This window comes from Sapajus apella, unplaced genomic scaffold (assembly GCF_009761245.1).
Source record: "Sapajus apella isolate SASKATOON/1434 unplaced genomic scaffold, GSC_monkey_1.0 scaffold25, whole genome shotgun sequence".
Lineage (NCBI taxonomy): Eukaryota > Metazoa > Chordata > Mammalia > Primates > Cebidae > Sapajus > Sapajus apella.
This window is the reverse complement of record NW_022436965.1, coordinates 21,277,081-21,301,210: the sequence shown is the minus strand read 5'-3', so window position 1 is coordinate 21,301,210 and position 24,130 is coordinate 21,277,081. Positions and strand designations below refer to the sequence as shown.

Here is a 24,130-nt window from a genome sequence, read left to right as displayed (position 1 = left end):
TGTTTTTTGTTTGTTTGTTTTTGAGACAAGGTCTTACTCTGTCACCCAGGCTGGAGTGCAATTGTACGATCTTGGCTCACTGCAACCTCCACAGGTTCAAGCAATTCTCCTGCCTCAGCCTCCCTAGTAGCTGGGATTACAGGCACCCGCCACTGTGCCTGGCTAAGTTTTGTATTTTTTTAGTAGAGACAGGGTTTCGCCATGTTGGCCAGGCTGGTCTTGAACTCCTGACCTCAGGTGATCCACTTCCCTCAGCCTCCCAAAGTGCTGGGATTACACGCTTGAGCCACCGTGCAGCCTGTTTTTGTTTGTTTATTTTTGAGATAGGGTCTCACTCATCCAGGCTGGAGTGCTGTGGCATGATCATGGCTCAAATGCAGCTTCTGGGGCTCAAGAGATCCTCCCACCTCAGCCTCTCAAGTAGCCTGGGACTACAGGTGGGTGCTACCATACACAGCTAATTAAAATGGTTTGTAGAGATGAGGTCCCGCTGTGTTGCCCAAGCTTGCCTCAAATTCCTGGACTCAAGCAGTCCTCCCACCTAGGCCTTCCAAGATGCTGGGATTACAAGCAGGAGCCACCTCACCTGGCCAAAACTTAAATCTTTCAACCAATTGCTGATAAGAAAATCTTTGAATCCACCTATGATTTGTAAGCCTCTCTTTGAAGACATCCCATTTCTTTAGCCTGAACCAATGTATATCTTCCATATATTGACTTATTTTACCTGCAGTTCCCAACTCCCTAAAATGTAGAAAACAAACAGCAACACCATCGCTTTGGATGCACTTTCTCAGGACCTCTTGAGACCGTTCCCTGGGCCATGGTCACTCATATTTGTTCAGAATAAACTTCTTTAAAACCTTTTACAGAGTTTGTTTTTTTCCTTTAACAAAACCATTTCATTTTGAGGCAACTGAAGCCTAAAATCCTTAGGTACGCGGTTTGCCCAAGGACGCACACAATAGTGCTGCAAAAGGAGATTTAGCTCTAAGTCGGCTGGCTGTGTTGTTTCCATCATGCCGGTGCCTACATAGCAGCTAGACCATGGAGAGTCTTGGCATATCTACCAGGATGCAATTTTTTATAGGAGTTGGTGATAGTCAACAGTGGCTAGATGGCCACTTCTAAATCTTGTTGGTGCTGTATTTCCTAAAACTCTGAGGGATTACTTCTTTTTTTGACTTCAAAACAGAAAAATGTTGGGCATTTCCTCTGTAACACGATTCACTAGCACTCGAACTAACTGCACTGCTTTGAGGCCTCTAAAGATCAAGTTAGAGCCGTCGTCCCCTTTCCCTGGCAGTCCCTAAAACCCTTCTAGATGACGTCACCCAATGAGTTCAAGAAGGTGGTGAGTCCCTGACCACACCTTCTGCAACCGAAGTCCCGCCCCTTAGGCGTTCTCCTCTTTTTATCCAGAGCGTCGTAACGTAAGACGTGGGTCACGCAACAGGGGCAACTTGTCCCGGAAGCAAAAAGCAAAGGGGCGGAGAAGGCGGCGGAAAGTAGAGCCCGCGTCCGGGTCGGCCGGCAGGGGGCGGGGCCGGGCATGGTAACGGCTGGAAAGCACAGGAGGCTGGACCGGAGGGAGGCGGAGGAACCGGTGTCCGCCGCCGCCGCCGCTGCTCCAGCCTATTCCTTGTGGCCACTGTGGGTCCTGCCTCAGCCATGATGATCCACGGCTTCCAGAGTAGCCACCGGGATTTCTGCTTCGGGCCCTGGAAGCTGACGGCGTCCAAGACCCACATCATGAAGTCGGCGGATGTGGAGAAGTGAGGCTTCGGGACTCGGGGTCTGGGCGCGGGCCAGTTGCTGGCCTGGGGCGGGAGGCTGGGAGAACTGCATGCAGCCCCTCCCCTTTCCCCTGAGGCGGAGGTTAGGTCCCTCCGGACCCGACCTTTGATTGACAACTTCGTTAAATAATCCAGTCACACTTCCGCACCTTTTGGTTGGGCATCGCCAGGCGCTGATTTCGTGAGCTGTCATTCCGCCTGGGTTTGAGTAGAGTGTGACTGTTGTGGTGGACTTTCCCCTCACCAAACGTCTCCTCCTGCCTTAGCCTGCGCCACCTTTCTTTCTGGGTGGCTGTCGCCTGTTTTCTTAGGGGTTAATGACGGGAATGATGTATAAGTTTGTTTTCTAGCACATCAGGTGCTGTGCCAGGCGCTTGAGATAGGAAACGTAAAAGACAACGTGTGCCTCAGTTCACAGTGGCGTGAGAGAGACAATTATATACAGGGTAAATAAATGCAATGAAGATGTATACACGGAGTGATTTCAGGTCTTTTATGGGCTGGAAGCATCTGGGAAATTGGGATGCCTGAACTGAATCTTGATAAAATCGTTGCCTGGGGCGGTGGACAGGTGCATGCCACTAGGTCAGGCAGAGTGAGTCGTGATGCGTTTTTGATGCCTGGGCTGAATCTCGACAAAATTTAGGGCAATCAGGGGACGCATGTAAACCCAGAGTGAAAGCTATAATCTGTTTAAAGAGCTATGTCCGTGTGATTGGAGCGTGAGGTACCATAGGGGATGTTGTGAGAAATGGGAGGTAGGCCCCAGGGGAATCAAGATACTGAGGGAATGTTTATGCCAGGTTAAGGAGTTTTCAATTTTATCTGACAACCACTGGGTGTAATTTTATCCAAAGGAGCTGCATTATCAGCTGTATGCTTTGAAAGATTTCTCCGGAGGCCATGTTGAGGCTGGATTGCAGGTCTGCAGGGATGGGAAGGAGACCAGTTAGTAAGACAGAAGAGAGGTTTTAGAAGATTAAATCACTGGGATGGCCATTTGATGGGAGGAGAAAGAAGTAAAAAAGGAAGAGTCTATGCTGACGACAAGATCTCTGGCTTGGATTGTTGCATGTATATTATTGCCTTTGAACAAGATGAGAAGCGCAGGAGGAGGAGGAGCAGATGGGGCCTGGGTGTTGGATAGAGGATGATTTTATTTTATTGAAATGTGAGGTGGGTATAGGTCATAAAGTGAAGATGTTAGTAGGCTGTTTGATATATTTATCTTGGAGCGCAAAAAAGATGACATCTATGGGTTTAGGAAATATTCTAGTGGACTCACTGAAAAAAATTAGGAAAATACAAAAAAGAAAGGAAAACATTTCCCATCATCCCACCACAAATTGCTCTTTTTAGTTTTTCCTCTCCATGTAACTTTCTTTGTGTGTGTGTGTGTGTATAACTTTTTTTTTCCCCCAAGGGACAGCCACTGACAAATGCTCTCTGCCCGTAGAGTTATAACTTTTATTTATTTTTTATTTTTATTCTTTGAGACAGAGTCTCACTCTGTTGCCCAGGCTGGAGTGCAGTGGTGCGATCTCAGCTCACTGCAACCTCCGCCTTCCAGGTTCCAGTGATTCTCTTGCCTTAGCATTCCCAGTAGCTGGGACTACAGGCGCGTGCCACCACACCGGGCTAATTTTTGTATTTTTATTTTTTATTTATTTTTAATTTCATCTATCTATCTATCCATCTATCTATCTATCTATCTATTTATCTGTCTGTCTGTCTTCCTTTTTTTTTTTTTTTTTTTAATGGAGTTTCGCCCTTGTTGCCCAGGCTGGAGTGCAGTGGCATGATCTCGGCTCACTGCAACCCCCGCCTCCCGGGTTCAAGCAGTTCTCCTGCCCATCCTTCCAAGTACCTGGGATTACAGGCATGTGTCATCACGCCCGGCTAATTTTGTATTTTTAATAGAGATGGGGTTTCACCACGTTGGTCAGGCTGGTCTCCAACTCCGGATCTCAGGTGATCCACCCGCCTTTGGCCACACGAAGTGCTGGGATTACAGGCATGACCCACCACACCCGGCCGCCTCTCCATATAACTTTCTGTGACAAATTGTTGATTGGTGCAAAAGTAATGGTGGGTTTTAATTGCAAAGCCGCAATTACTTTTGCACCAGTATAATACAATATATAATTATACTACATATAAAGCAGTCAGCTTCAAACTGAGGCCCCCATGTAATTTACTTACAGATTCTCCAAGAGATGGCTGTATGCATGGAGAATTTTAAGGGAATAAAATTCCATATCTATAATCTCCTTATGTGTTACTTAAAAAATAAATTTGCCTGAGGGCGGGTGTGGTGGCTCATGCCTGTAATCCCAGCATTTTGGGAGGGCCAAGGTGGATGGATCACCTGAGGTCAGGAGTTCAAGACCATCCTGGGCAACATAGTGAAACCCTGTCTCTACTAGAAATACAAAAAACATTATCCAGGAGTAGTGGCGAACGCCTGTTATCCCAGCTGCTTGGGAGGTTGAGGCACAAGAATCACTTGAACCTGGGAGGTGGAGGTTGCAGTGAGCTGAGATTGTGCCATTGCACTCCAGCCTGGGTGATAGAGTGAGACTCCGGTTGTCTCTCTTCCCTGCCTCCCACAAAAAAAAGACTTATCTTCATGAATCCTAAATTTTTCTGTGATGCATTACCATAGGTTGTAAAAACCTCTCAGGTGCTAAATAAATTGACTAGGTAAAATATCGGATTAAGAAGCTCCCTTTAATGATTATTTAAGGCATCTTCAAACCGCAGGAGCTTCCTGTCTTCTCTTCTTATAACTGGTTATACCTGTTTTTAAGAGGGAAGCTTGATGTTAGAAATAGGACATTTTGTCCTGTGTTTAAGAAACTCTATATTTAGAACATTGAAGGAATGTAAATTAGTAACAGTAATTCTTTTACATATATAAGTGGAATATTTTATAGGACTGGCAGATTTTTCCAGATATATTGGGTAGAACCCAGAGACTCACATATTATTTCACATTTGGTATGCATTATAAAAGTTAAAACTTATTTTATGGCATCTTATGGAATATATATTCTAATTACAGTTTATCATATTTAATCTTTCAAGTATTTAGTATTTTCATCTCCTAATAACAAAGAAGAAATTTTACTTAAAATTATGATGAAAGTTAACGTTGTTAGGTATCATCCTGAAGACCTGAACCTCAAAAAGTTAGATCACTGATATATGCACACATACATACACATACAGATGTAATAAATACGCAGTGTGTGTCTGGGTTTTTTCTTACTATTTTATCATAAGCATTTTCCATATTATTATATTCTCTCTTTAAACGTTTGTAATGGTTCCATAATATTTCATCATATGGATATACTTTGGTTTACATAATCATTTATTGCTTTATAATGAAACATTCAGAGTATTTCTTTTTCACTATTAAAGCCATTACAAGTATTAATGTGTGTAGAGTTTTTCTGTAGTTGGGATTATTCTTTAGTACAGATATCCCAAAGCTGATACTTTGGGTCAAAGTGTATAAATTTTATCAAATTCCTGTGATTTTTTGCTTGATTGTTGCCCTAGGATGAAATATAAATTGATGAAATCCTTCTCAAAGTCTGTACAGGCAGGTGGTGGCTTCCCTCATCTGTGTCAGGTGCTTTTGCTTTTTTCATCACCACTTTTTGAAACTTATAACAATTGAGAATTTTAGTGGAAAAAGTATTTTTTTACAAGGGACTGTATCTTTAATTGATTTGCTATCTTCATACCCTCATGATATATATTATAGTAATATCTATGTGCTATATAGTATAGTAATATAATAAGCTATTATATTCTGTATGTATTTGTATATTTATTTATCTTATTCAGCCCACTACCTAGTACAGTGCCATAACATGATGGTGAAAGAATGGATAATGAAAGCATTTTATAGACTTTGTGACATTTTATAGAATGAGTGCTATGTAACTCATTCAGTAATGTAGGAAGAATTATGTTGGGTGGAAAAGACAAAAATGCCAGCAGCGATATAAACTAATCTTACCTGACTTTTGGTTATGTATAGATTAGCCGATGAATTACATATGCCATCTCTCCCTGAAATGATGTTTGGAGACAACGTTTTAAGAATCCAGCATGGCTCTGGCTTTGGAATTGAGTTCAATGCTACAGATGCATTAAGATGTGTAAACAACTACCAGGGAATGCTTAAAGTAGCCTGTGCTGAAGAGTGGCAAGAAAGCAGGTGAGAATCCGATCATTAGGTTAAACAAAAAAGGTAATTAGGTTAAACAAAAAGAAAAGAGTTGAAAAAATATTCAGTAGTGATACCTGTGTGTTATTAGAATGAAGGGCTGGTATAATTATTAAACTTAAGAGTTGTATCATTCTAGAATTCATTTTTCTCAGACATAAAAATGGAAGTTAATTACCCCACTGCTTGAATAACTGTTAAAGTGAATTACAGCTGAGCTGAGCTATGTACTTTTTCAAGTCTTCAGTGTTCCTTACTGAAGAGGCAGTAGGCAATTCTTAATGTTCCTGTTTTTTAAGAAAAATGTTTACTTAGGATATGCTTAATAAATATCCTACTTGAGAAGCACTGAAATTAAGACAACATATATTTTCTTTGATAGTTAAATCAGCAATTATTTACTTTGTGCCTATTATATACTAAGTACTGTAGATGATACAATGAAATGTAAACCTTTAAACCATGTCCTCAGGCAGTATACAGACTAATTGGAAAGGCTACATCAGTACATGACAAGTTAAATTATAATAAATGTGCAGGAAACCTGTAAGAAAAACCTTCCACTGGTGAATTATAACAAGTGTATATATTTAGTAGGATATTTTATATTGTAGAATATAATTTGATGTAATATATAAATACAGATAATCTCTATTTTGCATCACTGAATCTGATCTTTCTCATTTTGGCATTTGAGGACGGAGGGTGAACACTCCAAAGAGGTTATTAAACCATACGATTGGACCTATACAACAGATTATAAGGGAACCTTACTTGGAGAATCTCTTAAGTTAAAGGTAAATCTTACTTTTTTTCTTTTATGAGTCATTATCTTGGACAGTCTCAGCACTAAAACTTTCTAGTAACAGGCTATTTTTTGCTACTACTTTTGTCGTCCTTGTTTTCTGTTGTGGCATCCCTCAGAACCTAATGTGAGGGGTTTTTGCTTGTTGATTTATCAGCAGAAAATAAAAGAAGGCCTTAGTGGAACAATTGATTTTTAAAAGTATAGTTGATAGCAATGGTAGACTGCCTTAATGTTATTGTTATCACTATTAAGAAACATTAAAATGTATTTCTGGCCTTGGCAATGTATTAGGTGATTTAGACAGAACCTGCTAGCTAGTAACTTACAAGTTTATAGATGAACAAATAAATGGGCAAAAAGAACTTTTGGTTAGACAAAGTAGGTTTACACCCTGCTTGCCCTAAGTATGAACCTGAAATGATTTTAGGCAAGTTACTTAATCTGTCTGAGTCTCAGTTTTATCAATAAATTGGGTAAACAGAAATATCTACCTCAGAGCAGAGTTTTGATATGAAATAATTTATGGGAAGTTCTCAATAAATTCTAAAGCTCCATATTAGTATAGTCCTGTCCATGTAACCCCTGCTAAGAAGTGATTAAGGCCAGGCATGGTAGTTCACACCTGTAATCTCAGCACTTTGGGAGGCTGAGGCGGGCAGATCATAGGTCAGGAGTTCAAGACCAGCCTGACCAACATGGTGAAACCCCGTCGCTACTAAAAATACAAAAATTAGCCAGGCATCGTGGTGCGTGCCTGTAATCCCAGACACTCAGGAAGCTGAGGTAGGAGAATCGCTTGAACCCGGGAGGTGGAGGTTGCAGTGAGCAGAGATCGTGCCACTGCACTCCAGCCTGGGTGACAGAGTGAGACTCCATCTCAAAAAGAAAAAAAAAAGATAGCTGGGCGCAGTGGCTCACGCCTGTAATCCCAGCGCTTTGGGAGGCTGAGGTGGGTGGATCATGAGGTTAGGAGTTCGAGACTAGCCTGGCCAACATGATGAAACCCCATCTCTGCTAAAAATACAAAAATTAGCCAGCTGTGGTGGAGCATGTCTGTAGTCCCAGCTACCTGGGAGGCTGAGGCAGGAGAATCGCTTGAACCCAGGAGGTGGAGATAGCAGTGCACTCCAGCCTGAGTGACAGAGTGAGACTTCTTCTCAAAAAAAAAAAAAAAAAAAAAAGCAGAAGAGATTCGTGGTAAATAACCCTAGGACCATGGAATTGGAAGATCTTATACTGAGAACGTAGCTGTATTTTGAAATCTTATAGTATGACTAAAATGAAGCAAATTTGGGCCTGGCGCAGTGGCTCACACCTGTAATCCCAGCACTTCGGAAGGCCAAGGCGGGCAGATCACTTGAGGTCAGGAATTTGAGACCAGCTTGGCTAACAGAGAAACCCCACCTCTACTGAAAATGCAAAAATTAGCCAGACATGATGGCATGTGCCTGTAATCCCAGCTACTTGGGAGGCTGAAGCAGGAGAATCACTTGAACCCAGGAGGTGGAGGTTGCAGTGATCTGAGATCGCACTTCTGCACCCCAGCCTGGGCAACAGAGCAAGGCTCCATCTCAAAAAAAAAACAACAAATAAAGCAAATTTGATTTAATTTAAATGCCTCTAAATATCACAGACTATTAATTTATTTCTGTGTAACCTGAAATATTTATATTAAAAGTAGCTATTGGAAACCCTTTGTCAGCTAGGTGTGGTGACTCACACCTGTAATCCCAGCAGTTTGGGAGGCTGAGGCAGGCAGATCACCTGAGGTCAGGAGTTGGAGACTCGGGAGGCTGAGGCAGGAGAATTGCTTGAAGAGGCAGAGTTGCATTGAGCCAAGATCATGTCACTGCACTCAAGCCTGGGCTTCAGAGTGAGACTCTGTCTCAAAAAAAAGAAACCTGATATCATATGTTGATGCTTAGGCAGAAATGTTGAGAAAATAGTGTTGTGTATGGGCTCCTTTTCTCTGAAGAAATTTTTAGAGGTCTCAGGAAGATAGAAATTCACAGCAGGAACTTAATGATTCTTATCTCCAGTTTCTGCCATTACTACATTCCAAGCTTTAACTATTTTATTGTGCTTCCAGGAAAAAACTCATTCATTCATTCAACAGATATTTCTTGAGCTCTTGCTCTATGCCAGGCATTAATCTTAGGAGCCTTGGATACAGCAGAGCAGATGAAAATTCCTCCTTTATAGTCTAATGGGAGAGCAAGGTTATTTCAGTCCCTTATAATACTTCATAGATTAGTGTTCTCCTCCCCCCTCTCTTCTGATTGAAAAACTTTGCAGAGAGCATTTGATATTTCATTGCCAGGAGTGAGGAAATGGGAACTTGTTTTAAACCCATATAATAATGACAATGACTGACTTTGTGGACTGACTTAGGAAAAGCCTCCTGGAGGTTATAAAGCAGCATTAGCTGTGACCAAGTGAGAACCATAGAAACAGGAAGTGTGAGAATAGTAGAAGGCAAAAAGCATTTGTTCATTACTCTCCTATTGATACTTCAGCCTATAATGTGATTTGTTCTGAGGTGTTGCTGATAAATGTCAATGTGATTACCCACTCACTGGTAGAATGAGCTCAGGCTTTGGCAGAACACACACCTGGGTTCAAAATCCCAGCACCATCATTTGCCAACATGGAAAAGTAATTTAGTCTTAATAAGCCTCGTTTCAGTTACTTTGTTAAACTTGGGTAATACTAGTTGTGAAGTAAGAAATAAGATTATGTATGTAGGCTGGGTGTGGTGCCTCATGCCTGTAGTCCCAACACTTTGAGAGGCTGAGTTGGATCACTTGAGCTCAGGAGTTCAAGACCAGCCTGGGCAACATGGTGAAACCCCATCTCTACAAAAAATAGAAAAATTGGCTGAGTCTGGTGGCACGTGTCTGTAGTCCCAGCTACTCAGGAGGCTGAGATGGGAGAATCACTTGAGCCCAGGAAGACAAGGCTGCAGTGAGCTGTGATTGTGCCACTGTACTCTAGCCTGGGCAATACAGCAAGACCCTGTCTCAAAACAGTGTGTGTTTTACAGTAAGATCTTAATAAATGGCAGCTGTTACTATGATAATATATCAAGTATTAGGGAACCTAAGTTAATATTGCAACCAAGAATAAAAGTAGATATATTGTCTATGGTATATTATATTAAATAGTAGCCCAAATGGACTAAGACCTAATAATTTCAATCATCTCTGGAATCTCTAGTGTCTTTTATTTCTGTAGGTTCTGGGTTATGACGTCTAGGCTTCTACTTTACCTCTTTTTTTTGTTTCAGTCCTAGGATGATGTTGTTTTCCTTCAGAGAGGATTTTTCTTTAGTTCTGACAGGCACTGGAGAGTAGTCATAGTAAAGGACAGAGGTCTGCAAACTTCTGTAAAGAATCAGATGTAAATATTTTAGGCATTGTGGGCTTGTGCTGTCATAGTCTAAATCACTTATAGGCAATATATAACTGAATGGGCATGGATGTGTTTTAATAAAACATTTATTTATGGACAGTGAAATTTGAATTTCATATGATTTTTATGTGTCATGAAATCTTTTGATTTTTTTTCCTCCAATTATTTTGTCATTAGTAGCTTGCAGCCCAAAAAAATAGGTAAAAGGGCAGATTTGACCTACAGGTCTTAGTTTGCCTGCCTTGGTCTAGGACCAGAGATTGAGGGGTACTAGGCCTGCAGATAAGAAGCTCTGAGGCTGGGTGCAGTGGCTTACACTGAGTCCCAACACTTTGGAAGGATGAGGCAGGCGGATCACTTGAGGTCAGCAGTTCGAGACCAGCCTGGCCAACATAGCAAAACCCTATCTCTACTAAAAACACACAAAAAAAATTAGCTGAGCTTGGTGGCACGTGCCTATAATCCCAGCTACTTGGGAGGCTGAGGCACAAGAATTGCTTGAGCTGAGGAGGCGGAGGTTGCAATGAGCTGAAATGGTGCCACCGTATTCCACCCTGGGCAACAGAGTAAGATTTTGTCTCAAAAAAAAAAAAAAAAAAGACAAAAAACCTCTGAAGTCACTATAGCTCTTTAGGGTGTCATCTCCAATTTGGTAGGAAGCAGGAAATTCTCTCGGGTCCTTTCCCTTAATGAGCACTGAGCAATGATGGCCCAAAAAGCTAGCAGAGCCCAGCAGCTTCTCTGGATCAGCCAGTGCTATGCCTCAGGGCAAAAGCCTGCCAAGTAAGGCTTACTTTTCTGGGCTCCAGTCTTTTTCCAGATCTCAGCCTAGTAACTCCATACTGCCTTGGCCATTTGATGCTTTTAGGAAGTTTTTGGTTTTTTTTCAGCCAGCTTTTTAAATTGTCTTCAGCAAGAGGGTTTGTCTAGATTACTTTTTCTGCCAATAGTGTTCCATATGTTTTATATTTAGCTGGTTCTTATTTATTTTTATTTTTATTAGATGCCTGGGTTCAGAGAAGAGATGTGGAGTTGAGGAAGAGAGAGAGCTGAAAAGTATAAAGTTTTATACATACTTAGCCTTGCAAATGGAGACAATAGCATAAATAAATATGATATCCCTAACTTATGCTTTGTTTTTTGACTTTCTCTTTCAAACATGTATTTCTTGAGATGGAGTTTTGCTCTTGTCGCCCAGGCTGGAGTGCAATGGCACCATCTTGGCTCACTGCAACCTCCTACTCCTGGGTTCAAGTGATTCTCCTGCCACAACCTCCCAAGTAGCTGAGATTACAGGCGCCTGCCATCACACCCAGCTAATTTTTGTACTTTTAGTAGAGACGGGGATTCACTGTTTTGGCCAAGCTGGTCTCGAACGCCTGACCTCAGGTGACCCACCCTCTTCAGCCTCCCAAAGTGCTAGAATTACAGGTGTAATCTACCACGCTTGGCCACAAACATTTTATAAGAACAAGTACGTAAATGGAAAAACTGACAGATTCATTTTGACCAATCACTGACCAAAGGCATATGTGAAACATTAATGAAGCAATTTACTAAAGAGAAAATTCAGATAATGATTATTTTTGGGGGATTCAGGAGTATCTTAAAAATGATAAGAACTAAAGCCAAATAAAAAGGAAGGAATTTACAAGTGTGTGATAAGAACTAAAGCCAAATAAAAAGGAAAGAATTTACAAGTGTGTGTATTTAACCCTAACTTAAGTTGTGTAACCTTAGGCAGTCCTGGTTGGCAGACCACCTTTTGTTTAACTAAATCATAAACATATGTGTGATGCAGGGGACTGGTTGTATGGCCTGCGCCTACAATCCAACTCCCTTCCTCTCCCAATTTTCACCTCAGAAGTGGCCTTATACCTGCTCTATACACAGTTAGAAATAAAACTGCTTAGGGCTAAGTGTTATCTGTAAGTGACCATGGAAGAATTATGGACATTTTTTTACCTCCTGGGAATTATATAAACTTCCACTTTCTTTTCATGGTGTCTTTTCCTCCTACATCACTTAATATTCCCTTAGATTTCCTCCCAATATCTGTGCAGTCTTGTAAACATCCTTTGTTGTTTTCTTCTGATTCTTATCTAGTTATCTCAAATTACTCTCCATCTGCTAATGCTGTCCATGAGTCAAAAAAATGACCTAATCATGACAGTTAGGTAAAGCTACCATTTACTAAATGTCTCTGGTTTGACAAGCATTGTTGCGTTTGTTTATAGTAAACCTGTCAAAGAATAAAACAGCTGAACATTTTGTAGTGAAATTGGATGTGGTAGAAAATAGTATCACATTTCATACTTGGGTGCTGCTATTAGAAGACACTTGGGTTTAATGAGCTGCTGATATAATCTGCCTTAGGATTGTTGATGCTTTTGTTGGTTTATGTGTGTGCCTGTGTCTTAGAGCTACAAAATAATGCATTGAAAAATTGCCAACTTCGTTCAAAGCCCTTTGCAATGCTAGGAGTTTCAGAATTTCTCTATAAGTTCTTGTTAACATCACTATTTAAAGCACTTTATTTTGCTGTAGGTTTTGGAGAGTTAGATTGAGCAAATATCTAACATTCTGTTGGAAAAATATTTTTTAAGTTCCATATGAATGTCCTAAAAGTGGCTTTCACAGCACAAAACTTCTATGACCTTCTATGACAGTAATAGTTCATCATACTGATTGATATTTAGTTGATTAATTTTCTCATAGTCACAACAGAAGTTGATTTTAATATGACTTGTATGAAACATAATGAATTTTTACTCTATTTTTTTGTGAAGCTATAATAATGGGCCTCTGTAGTATCTTCAGTTTTTCAGAGTCAAGCTATATTCTGATCTTTTATATCTACTAATGACACCCAAATTTAGAACTATGTGCTGTGGCTATGCAGAAAAGACTGATTGGAAAAAAAAAAACCAGAAACAAAAGAAAAAGTAACTTTCCTGTGTCTCCGTAGCTCCTTAACTTTTTTTAAATTTGCTTGTCCTTAAAATTTTTTCTTTTAGGTTGTACCTACAACAGATCATATAGATACAGAAAAATTGAAAGCAAGAGAACAGATTAAGTTTTTTGAAGAAGTTCTCCTTTTTGAGGATGAACTTCATGATCATGGAGTTTCAAGCCTGAGTGTGAAGATTGTGAGTATTATTATTTTTGTTTAAAATTAATATTTTTCTTCCATTCTTAACATCGGGCAAAAATATGACTCACTTTGAAAAACACTGAATTTAACATGATGTCATGTACAAATTCACTTGGATCTAGAGTATATCTCATTATCTATTATAAACTTTATAAAAGCTTAGTGTATTCTTAAGACTATTTTAGCAAAGCATTTTTAATAGATGTGCTTGGTCACTTTGTAGTTTATTTGTTTATTATTTAACTCAAATGTTAACTGTGGCTTAATTTTCATATTTTGATTAAAATGACCCATGTATTATAATTTCAGTGCACTATTAAACTGCCACTTCAATTTTCACATAGAAGTAGAAAACAGAAATAACAAGTATAAATTTCCTTCTCCTTTTGTATTCCATCAGTAGAGGACAAACTACTTCCATTAACAATGTTATTGGTGAAGCCATGCTTAAAAGGAATAATAAATATACCACTAGTGGTTATTCATATTTGTTTGCTACTAGATTACAATTGGGTTTCTAATACTTTCAGAAAAAACTCAACTGAAACATTTTACTAAATGCTTCATTCTTTAAGTCCCAGCTAAAATATCACCTTTTCTGTAAGGCCCTTCACAACTCCCTTAAGCAGAGTTAAATATCTCTTTTGCATATTCCTTTTTAAAAAAGTCTCAGTTTTAGCATTTGTCATGAGATCTGTCAAAGACAGAGACCCTAACATCAAACATTGTTCTTGGAGCATAATGATTGTGGATGCTGTGATTTAAAGAATGAAAATAATACAAAAGCAGCAACAAATTTGTTTTAAAGTCAAGTATTAGCTACTTAGGAGGCAGAGGCAGGAGGATTGCTTGAGTCCAGGAGCTTAAGGCTGCAGTGAGCTATGATGGTGCCACTGTACTCCAGCTTGGGAGACAATAGGACCTTATCTCTAAAAATAAAATACAATTCAAATAAAATTAGTTTTTTCAGTGGAATCATAGGATTTTGAATTGTAATGAATTTTTAGAGAATCCTTTTATGTAGCCTCCATATTTCATAGACAAAGCCCTAAAAGATAGCTTAAGTAGGTGGATAGACAGGTCTAAGGTCATGAAACTAATTGTGAAATTTTCTTTGTATCATCTTATATCATTATTCTATCATTAGATAGTTGTTTTTAGATGCTTTTCTCCCTTGCTCACTTATAACTAAATTTACTTTTTTTTGGTTAGATTTATACATTCTCCAACTCATATAGTCTTATATCTTTCCACTTGTCTACCCACCTACTGAATTGACTATGCTAAACGTTCATTATGGGTTTGCATACCTGGGTGTGCATTTGTATCCAAGGGGGTGATATATATCATGTCTATAAGTGGGTTGGTATTTGGGACGCACATGTGGTTTTGTGCATGAAGGATTTGCTCGAGAATATGTGTATAAATATGTGTGTACAAGAGTACATAGTCTCAAACTGAAGAGCATTTTTTTAACCAACTACTTTAAGCTGAAGTATTAATTCATAGATATTACTACCCTGTAGTGAAATTTGTAGATGATTTAATCCACCTACTTTGTAGCAATCAACTATCCTAATTATAAAATTAAAGGAAATTGGTTTAGAATAAAATATATTGTAATATTTAATTGCATAACATGACTTTACTAAAGATATAATGAAGCTGTCAGGTACTTATATTTGCATACTGAGTCACCCTAAATGTGACAGCAACAAATGTAGGCTGACAGAGATGTAAGGTATCAATCAGTGACTCAAATAACACAATTTTCCAAAATGGTGAACAACTTTTAGTGAAGTTCTAAATAAAAAAAAGTATATAATCTTTCCTTGATTTGGAAAATAGTTGCCCTTCTGGATAACTCACTTCATTTTTTTTTTTTTAAATCTATGTAAAGTAGAATTAGGTCCTAAAGTCAGATCATTATAAGTAGGTTTTTTCACCTCTGTGAATGCCTGGTAAGATATTGCAAGTTTTGTGGGATGCAGGACTGGACTTTGTTATATAGGGTTGTCCTGTGCATCCCAGATCTGTCATTCTGGTCCTTATTCACTAACCAATGCAATTGGTTGCTTATTGGTGTGACAACAAAAAATACCCTCACAAATTCCCAAACGTTCCCTGGGGAAGAACTACTGCTCTAAAATATGCTATTGTATTGGCACTAGAACTCTGGTCTCCTAATTCCTACTCTCTCCACTGCCATGCTGAAATGATACTTCATTTTACTGCCTGTGTTGTGTCCAGTGTGACTGTTAGTAATTAATTTGAAATTTGAAGAAGTGTTGCAAGTCAGTCTTTCCATAAATTACATATATCACCGTATAGTAATGTCAGGTAATAATGATGTGCTTCCCAATTTGTTGTGACATCAAGTTGTCATAAGTCAGGTTATTTCTACAGCTTTCCTTACTGTAAGTCTTGTTTTTAAGTCTGTTGGTGATAACCCCATCAGAATACAGTGTGGCTCAGAGCCTTTTCTCCAGCAAAGATAGTAATGTCTTGTAGCATCAGTTTTATCTGGAAATGGTTAATGAGCACCTGCTGTATGGTAGGTACTTTTCTAAGCAATACAGATGTGGTGATGAACAAAGCAGATATTTCCACCATTATGGAGTCTAGAGTCAAGTGGAGACATAAATGAAGATAGTTACAAATCTGTTCATAATGGAGTACTGTGAGAGAGAATACTAAGAGAAATCTATTGTGATTTGGAATGGCAAGAAAGGCCCCTCTGTGGAAGTGACATTTGTACTGAAATGTGAAGGACAAGTGAACATTAGGAGAATACTCCAGGTAAGGGAAGAGGGTTTGTAATGGTCCTAAAGCAGGAAAGAGTTTGGCTTGTGGCTGGTGACCCTCCAGGCAGTTAAGTCACTATCATTACTGAGTTATCCTATGATTCTTCTTTCATCATTAGTGTAGCCCTGTGCGTATATAGGATTATAGGCAGTTCCCTGTGTACATGTTACTGTTTCATGTGTCAGTGCTTTATGTATATGCAGTTCCCCTTTCTGAAATTCTCCTTCTCATCTCCAGCTGTGCTTTCCGTGGTCAGCTCAAGCCTTGTCTTATCTGATGTTCTTCAGCAGACTTAGGTACTTCTTTCTCAAATGCTTATTGAGCTTTGTGCATACCTCTATTATAGCAGCTACCACATCTGTTTTGACTGTTTCCCTGGCTGATAACCTTTTTGAGCATTGGAATTCTGTCTTTTCATTTATATAAATCCAAGACTTACTATAGTAAGAACTTGGTGTTCATAGACAATAAATATTTATTCAGCAAATGGCCAAGCATATTAATTAATTAATTAATTATTTTGGGACAGGGTCTTGTTCTGTTGCCCAGGCTAGAGTGCAGTGGCACTGTCATGGCTCACTGCAGCCTTGACCTCCTAGGCTCAAGCCATTCTCGCAGGTTAGCCTCTCATGTAGCTAGGACTACAGGCTTGTGCCACCATGCCTTGCTAATTTTTTGTAGAGATGGGGTCTGACTCTGTTGCCCAGGCTGGTCTTGAACTACTGGGCTCAAGTGATCTTGCCATCTCAGCCTTCCAAACTGCTGGGATTATAGATGTGAGCCACCATGCTTGGCTAAGCATATTCATTTTAAAGATGCAAATGCCTCACATTCCATTCAACCCCTCCCTCCCTGTCACCAGGACCCATCTTCATACTTTCTCCACTGATTCTGCCTATCTTTAGTAGTTACACTTGGAGAGCAGACGAATTTGTAGATGTGCCACAGATGAAAGATGTTAAGAACACGTTAGTTACGGTGTTCTGATAAACCAGGTCTTTAGCAATATGACATGATGCCTAATTGGTTGCAGTGAATTAGAGCATTCTGTGTAAGGTATGTTGCTTTGTTTTATGTAAAGTGAATAAATGAGTAGTGACAAACAACTAGGTTGTTCTTTCATTTTGGTTTTATTGGTGTTCACATTTACTATCAGTACTCACCATTTTTTTGAATAAACATTATAATTTTTATATTACTTGGGTATGTTTTTAAGTCTTTTAAACCTAAATATCTTTTTACCTAGAAAAAATATTTTAGGAAACTGAAACCGTGATGTTAAATAGTTTGCACAAGGTTTGGAGGCTAGGACAGCTTCTAGTTGAGAGATTTTTATAAACTGTGAATTCAGCCTTATTCCAGTGTTTCATGTTTTTTTTAATTTTTCTTTCAGCAAAGTAATAAAACATTTACTTTTTATTAAAATATTAATGTACCTTTTTTTTCCAGAGAGTAATGCCTTCTAGCTTTTTCCTGCTATTGAGGTTTTTCTTGAGAATTGATGGAGTACTTATTAGAATGAATGACACGAGACTTTACCATGAGGTATTTAGTCTTATTTAATGAATATACTAATTGATACTGGGCTTGTCTGTGTTGTTTCATTGTCAGAGAATTTGAAATTAATCTATAATATAGCAGTCTTTCTAACCTTTAAGTCTGAGCGTTTCACATTCATTGTTGGCTGCAGGCTATCATCAAAACAAATGTTCTGGCAACTCAAAATGTGTTCTAAAAGACACTCCCTAGTTAAGAAGGGGTTTTTTGAAAAAATTTTATATGTACTTAATCCATGTTTAAGAAAACTGTCCTTTAACTCTTACCTTTGTTTATAGTATATGTTGTTTATATAATGTCCTGATGTACATTAATGTACGGGAAGCACATTAATATTTTAATCAGGCTAAGACTGGGTGCGGTGGCTCACACCTGTAATCCCAGCACCTTGGGAGCCTGAGGTGGGTAGTTCACCTGGGATCAGGAGTTTGAGGCCAGCCTGGCCAACATGGTGAAACTCCATCTCTACTAAAAATACAAAAAATTAGCTGGGCATGGTGGTGGGTGCCTGTAATCCCAGCAACTCAGGAGGCTGAGGCAGGACAGTTGCTTGAACCCGGGAGGCAGAAGTGTTTTAAAAAAAGGAGGAGGGTTTAATGTCTGAATGAATTTTTAACATAAAATTTATTATATAGAATGAGGAATTAGAGAAGAGACTACCTCCTGTGTTAGTTGCAGTAGTTACAGTAATAGTTAACTCTAATAACAACCCTATGAAATCAATGTTGATGTTATCTCTGTTTTATCTTGACATAACCAAGGCAAAGAAGGATTAAATAGCTTAGATAGCCAGGTGTGGTGGCTAATGCCTGTAATCCTAAAACTTTGGGAGGCTGTGGTGGGAGGATCATTTGAGCGCAGGACTTTGAGACTAGCCTGGGCAACATAGTGAGACCCCCATCTCTACAAAAAATAAACAATTAGCCAGGCATGGTGGCGTGGACCTGTAGTCCTAGCTGCTACTTGAGACGCTGAGGTGGGAAGATCGCTTGAGCTGGTGAGATTGAGGCTGCAGTGACAAAGCAAGACCCTGTCTCAAAGAAAAGAAAAAAGAAGAAACATACCTAAGTTATACAGTTAGTAGTGGCACAACTGGAATTTGAAAGTAGTAGGATAGGATTGGATTGATGTTTTCTAAACCCTTCACTTAGGGATTTTTTTTTTTCTTCTTGAAATAACATGGTGACAGTGATAGACTTATTTATTTATTTATTTATGAGATGGAGTCTTGCTCTGTCACCGAGGCTGGAGTGCAGTAGTGTGATCTCAGCTCACTGCAACCTCTGCTTTCTGGGTACAAGCGATTCTCATGTCTCAGCCTCCCCAGTAGCTGGGATTACAGGTGCCTGCTACCACACCCAGCTAATTTTTTTAATTTTTAGTGGAGCGATGGCGTTTCGCTATATTGGCGAGGCTGGTCTTAAACTCCTGACCTCAAGTGATCCACCTGCTTCAGCCTCCCAAAGTGCTGGGATTGCAGGCAGGAGCCACCCCACCTGGCCTAAATGTTAAAAATAACGTTTTAACTAAACAATATTGAATTTTAGGAATTTATCCTAAAATTATTCTTTTATATAATAATCTACAAATATTAAAAGGGCAATTACTCAGAGTTGAATGTACATGAATATTCACAGTAGTGTTGTTTATAATAGCAGAGAGAAAGGAAAGAAGGAACTTAATGCCCATTAAATGGCCAGTGATTAAATTATTTACATTATGTCCATATGGTAGAAAAATATATAATTATTAAAATTGGTTGCAGAGATTGATATTTAACTTATTTGGAAAAATATCCATTTCAGTGTTGAACTTTAAAAAGCAAGTATGAATCTAGTTAAATAAGATTCTCTGTAGAGATTTCTAAGTATTAAAGGTAGTGTTACTAATGAGCTGTGATCACTGATGATTTATACTTTTTATTTTATGTTATTTGTTTTCCTACAGTGAACTGTTAATCTGTTTTTATTAATACAAGAGATTGAAACCTCAAAGGTGTATAATTTTGTGGCTTTTCTGTTATTGAAAAGTGTTTCAAGAAGTAAATTAAAATAAATTGCTGTTCTAGAACCTAACCAAAAATCTTAAATGGGAAAAACTGAAGTACAAAAAAGGTGATTTTAAGTAAAGCTATTTGGTAAGAGCTTTGTGGAATGGGAAAGAATACAAATTTTAAAGTATGTTTTTGCAACATAAAAGTAGCCACAATTATGTAGATAAATGATAAGATAGCTTAAGGGAAAGATGTTTCAAACTTGAAGTAATATTAAAATCTCTTGAATATTTTATTTATATACATATTCTTTTACAGTAAAATATTTGCTGTGTTTCTCTTACATGGTAATTATTAAATCTGTTTACATATGTGTATCCATTATTATAATTTATAGAAATTAGAAATAATAATTCTTGACATGAGTTAAATAGGAGTTATTTCAGTGTAGAACAAGATGTTCTCATTAGACTTCATGCTGTTTTGAAGACCTGTTCTAAAATGTAGGCAGTCTATTTAATAGAAAGGATTTTGTAAATCAGTATAATTTAATTTATTGCAACTTCTTTATTTTTAAATATAGGCTGACAAGACCTACATGTTACGAGAATATACATCACGAGAAAGCAAAATTTCTAATTTGATGGTACGTACTTCAATTTCAGTTTTCAGAAGTTGAATTTTAATGTTTCATTTTAATTTGAGTATCCCCCTAACCCCAATCACCCAAGTTTACATGCCTAAACCCATTCATTCAGCTAATGGGGCTCTATAGGATAAATTCTATTGGAGCATAACTTTTCTGACCTTAGCTGAAATACAAGAACATTTAGAACTGCTTGGTACTTAAGCCATCATCTAATCTTATTTTCACATTTTGTTCTGGAGAAATTGAAACCTAGAAGTGTGACTTACTCAGAGTCACATAGCTGGTTGGTGATGGATGTTCTTTCCACCTACCACCCTGCCACCTTTTTCTTTCTACACAGTCTCTTTTTCTGTTCCTAAAATGTGGTGATTCTGTACCATGATTTGTTTGTTTCAGCGTCATTTTTCTTTATGTTTTACTCCCCTGGGACCTGTGAAGAGCTTCCTTAGAACTTAGGATTCTATAATGGGTTACTTAAAAATTGATACCTTCCTATAAACTTGATTTTTTTTTCACCCTTAGTACTTATTTCTGTGTGGGTATAAAATATACTTGGAACAGAAAAGTTACTTAGATTCTATTGTAGACTAGATACTAGGCTCTAACCGAAGACTAGTGTTTTCAAGTTAAAAAAGCAGCAGGAGGGCCGGGCGCGGTGGCTCAAGCCTGTAATCCCAGCACTTTAGGAGGCCGAGGCGGGTGGATCATGAGGTCAAGAGATCGAGACCATCCTGGTCAACATGGTGAAACCCCGTCTCCACTAAAAATACAAAAAATTAGCTGGGCATGGTGGCGCGTGCCTGTAATCCCAGCTACTCAGGAGGCTGAGGCAGGAGAATTGCCTGAACCCAGGAGGTGGAGGTTGCGGTGAGCCGAGATCGCGCCATTGCACTCCAGCCTGGGTAACAAGAGCGAAACTCCGTCTCAAAAAAAAAAAAAAAAAAAAAAAAAAAAGCAGCAGGTACATAGGGTTGGATTAAGATGTATTAAATTCTTAGGACATTTGTAGGAGCATTATAAATTATACAACCCTGTGATCTTTGCTGAAATCATTTAGTAACAAAGTTGAATGATTTGGTGGCAAGAAATACCTGTTATTTTTAGGAGCATTTCATGGTGCTCCATATAAGCATATGTTGCAGCTGATTTTTAAATTTCTATGCTTTATGAATGCCTGAACCAAAACATTTTCAAGAAGTGTCAGTACAATAACTGATATGATTTATGTATTTCCTAGCATGTTTCACCTTCCCTCTTCACGGAACCTAATGAAATATCCCAGTATTTACCAATAAAGGAAGCAGTTTGTGAGAAGCTAATATTTCCAGAAAGAATTGATTCTAACCCAGCAGACTCAAAAGAAAGTACACAATTGGAATAGATAATATGCTCACTGTGGAATCTGACTGGACACCTTGACTATTTGTAAGGGGTTATTTTTATTATGATAATTGCCTTGTTTATGTACAGATTTTCTGTAGCCTTAAAGGAAAAACAAAATAAAGATTGTTACAGGCAGGTTTCACTCAACTGCTATTTGTACTGTGTGTCTTCACATCCATATTCCAGATTTATATTTTCTGGTGTTAAATTTGGATGATTTCTAAATTATCACAAAGTGGGACCTCAGCAGTAGTGATTGTGTCTCATGAGCAGTGAGCACAGTCTGCATTTATCATGAACTATCTTCTACCATGAGGAGCTTAATGTAAATCACCAAATCCTAATGCCTTGTGACTTTCATAGGATTCCTGATCGTGCATGTTGATGTGTACTGGCTCTTCACTTTGGGCTTTCTGATGTTTATTCGCACCTCTGGAGAGTTGTAACTTGCCACATAGGAAATTAGTCTCAGTGTAGTGCTCTTCACCCACAAAATTTTAAAAATTTATTTTCCCCCAATTTTAAATTGGCTTTGAAATTAAAAAAAAAAAATTAGTAACAGAACCAAAAATATGTAGATTTTTGGAGACTTTATTATATGCATAGAAACATGAATATGATTTACCACTGATAGGTATCATGTTAAAGTTATCTTTCCTCCATCTTTAGGTGCTTTCTTAAATGTTGTTCTACTTATACTGATATTTTTAATTTCTATCATTCATGCAACCTCAAAGTGAATAAACCCCTTAAATTTGGTGCTGGTTCAAAAAAGTCTAAAGGGTTTATTAGGGATTGATTTTAGCAAATATTACTACATCAATCCTTAAAGTAACAAGATTAATTTTCTGCTTAAAATATTGAGGAGATAGATGAGGAGGAGGGGGTTTTAAAATATAAAAGCCAGTTTTTCTATTTTAAGGTGCATATTTGTAACATAGGAGATGAAGTAAAATGTAATTAAGTAGCACAAGTCTTAGGGAATACAGGAAGTACACAGAAGTAAATTTCAAATCCATGTGATTATTTTGATAATGACCCCTTAGTCATTTTATATTCTTTTCTGCCTTTCTAGAAAAATGGTCTTCATGAAGTGGAAAGTGATTATAAAGCACCAAATAAATTACTTGAAGTGGATTTTTAAAAATAATTTTTTGAAGGGCAGGGGGAAAATTCACCCCTTTTCTGATTTGAAATATGTTGTACATATTTCCATTTGATGGATAAATCATTAAGTAAGAATATTTGATTTAAAGGAGTAGCAAAACTCTTCAGGTATTAGTCTGAAGATAAATTTTAACAAAACATATATACTTGGGTATTTGTCATTGCTCAAACTCTGGTATGTTGCTGGAGCCAATAGGCAGGGTGTATTTTGTTAGCTAAATTTGGTCACAAATTTGGTATTTGTCTGCCTTTTGTATCACCTCCAAGCTATAGGAAATCAGGATTTTGTTGGCTTTAAGAAAACACATGGTATGTTCACTGTGTATTAAATATACCTGTATTTAATGTCTTCTCTTAGGACAGAAAAATACACACACACACACACACACACACACACACACACTGTGCTCAGCTTTCTGTTTTATATTATTTGCCTTGCAGATTTGAACAGAACAGACTCTATTCATGTAAACTATATTAAATGAAAAACTTACAAGGTTATTCATTAGTTCGAGTTTCTGGGCAACATCATATTTGTGTGTGTGTATTTGTGTGTATGTACACATTTTTTTAAACTTGTTTATCCAGATGTCTTGGTCCCTGAATAGTCTTAGATTACTTATTTTGAGAATTCATTGTTAAAAATTATAAGGAATTAAAATAATTGCCTTTTTTTTTTTTTTTTTTTAGCTGGTAAAAGTTGGGTAGAACGAGTATGCCTCTGAAAATTTTATTGGTTTATTCTTGTGGAGAATACCGAGAAAATGTGTATTTGCCCATTGCTAAATATGAAATATGCCATTTTATATTTATTTGTCCCAAGTGTCTTTTTGTAAGAGGAGAATAAACAAGGAGTTACTGATCAATGTTTTGCTATTTCATTTATTTGAGTTTTTCTTAGAGCTTAATTAAAGAAGTATGGTTTGGGTTATACTTTTCTCATTTGTGCCTTATGTTTTGAACTCAGGCAACACCGTAGACAGAGTCTCCAGGCAGGTTATAAATTTAAAACCTAATGGATGGTTCAGAATATAATTTTCCAGTTTGGGGTCTTGCCCTTCCTCTCTCTCTGTTCCTTAACATTTCCATGGATGTTTTTAACAGTATTTTCTGTATGTTGGGTCCATGTTTTTGGTTTTTGAAAATATGAATACCTGTCATATG

The 24,130-nt window shown here is 38.1% G+C and overlaps 1 protein-coding gene across 1 annotated transcript; it reads left to right on the top strand.

The window, feature by feature from the left end:
- Positions 1 to 1,440: 1,440 nt before the first annotated feature.
- On the top strand, positions 1,441 to 23,832 carry TIPRL (TOR signaling pathway regulator). Its single transcript, XM_032291471.1, has 7 exons — positions 1,441 to 1,775; positions 5,851 to 6,030; positions 6,737 to 6,836; positions 13,276 to 13,407; positions 17,667 to 17,762; positions 20,351 to 20,413; positions 21,654 to 23,832. The coding sequence occupies exons 1-7, from the start codon at positions 1,672 to 1,674 to the stop codon at positions 21,795 to 21,797; spliced, it is 819 nt and encodes a 272-aa protein (XP_032147362.1). The 5' UTR covers positions 1,441 to 1,671; the 3' UTR covers positions 21,798 to 23,832.
- Positions 23,833 to 24,130: the final 298 nt, after the last annotated feature.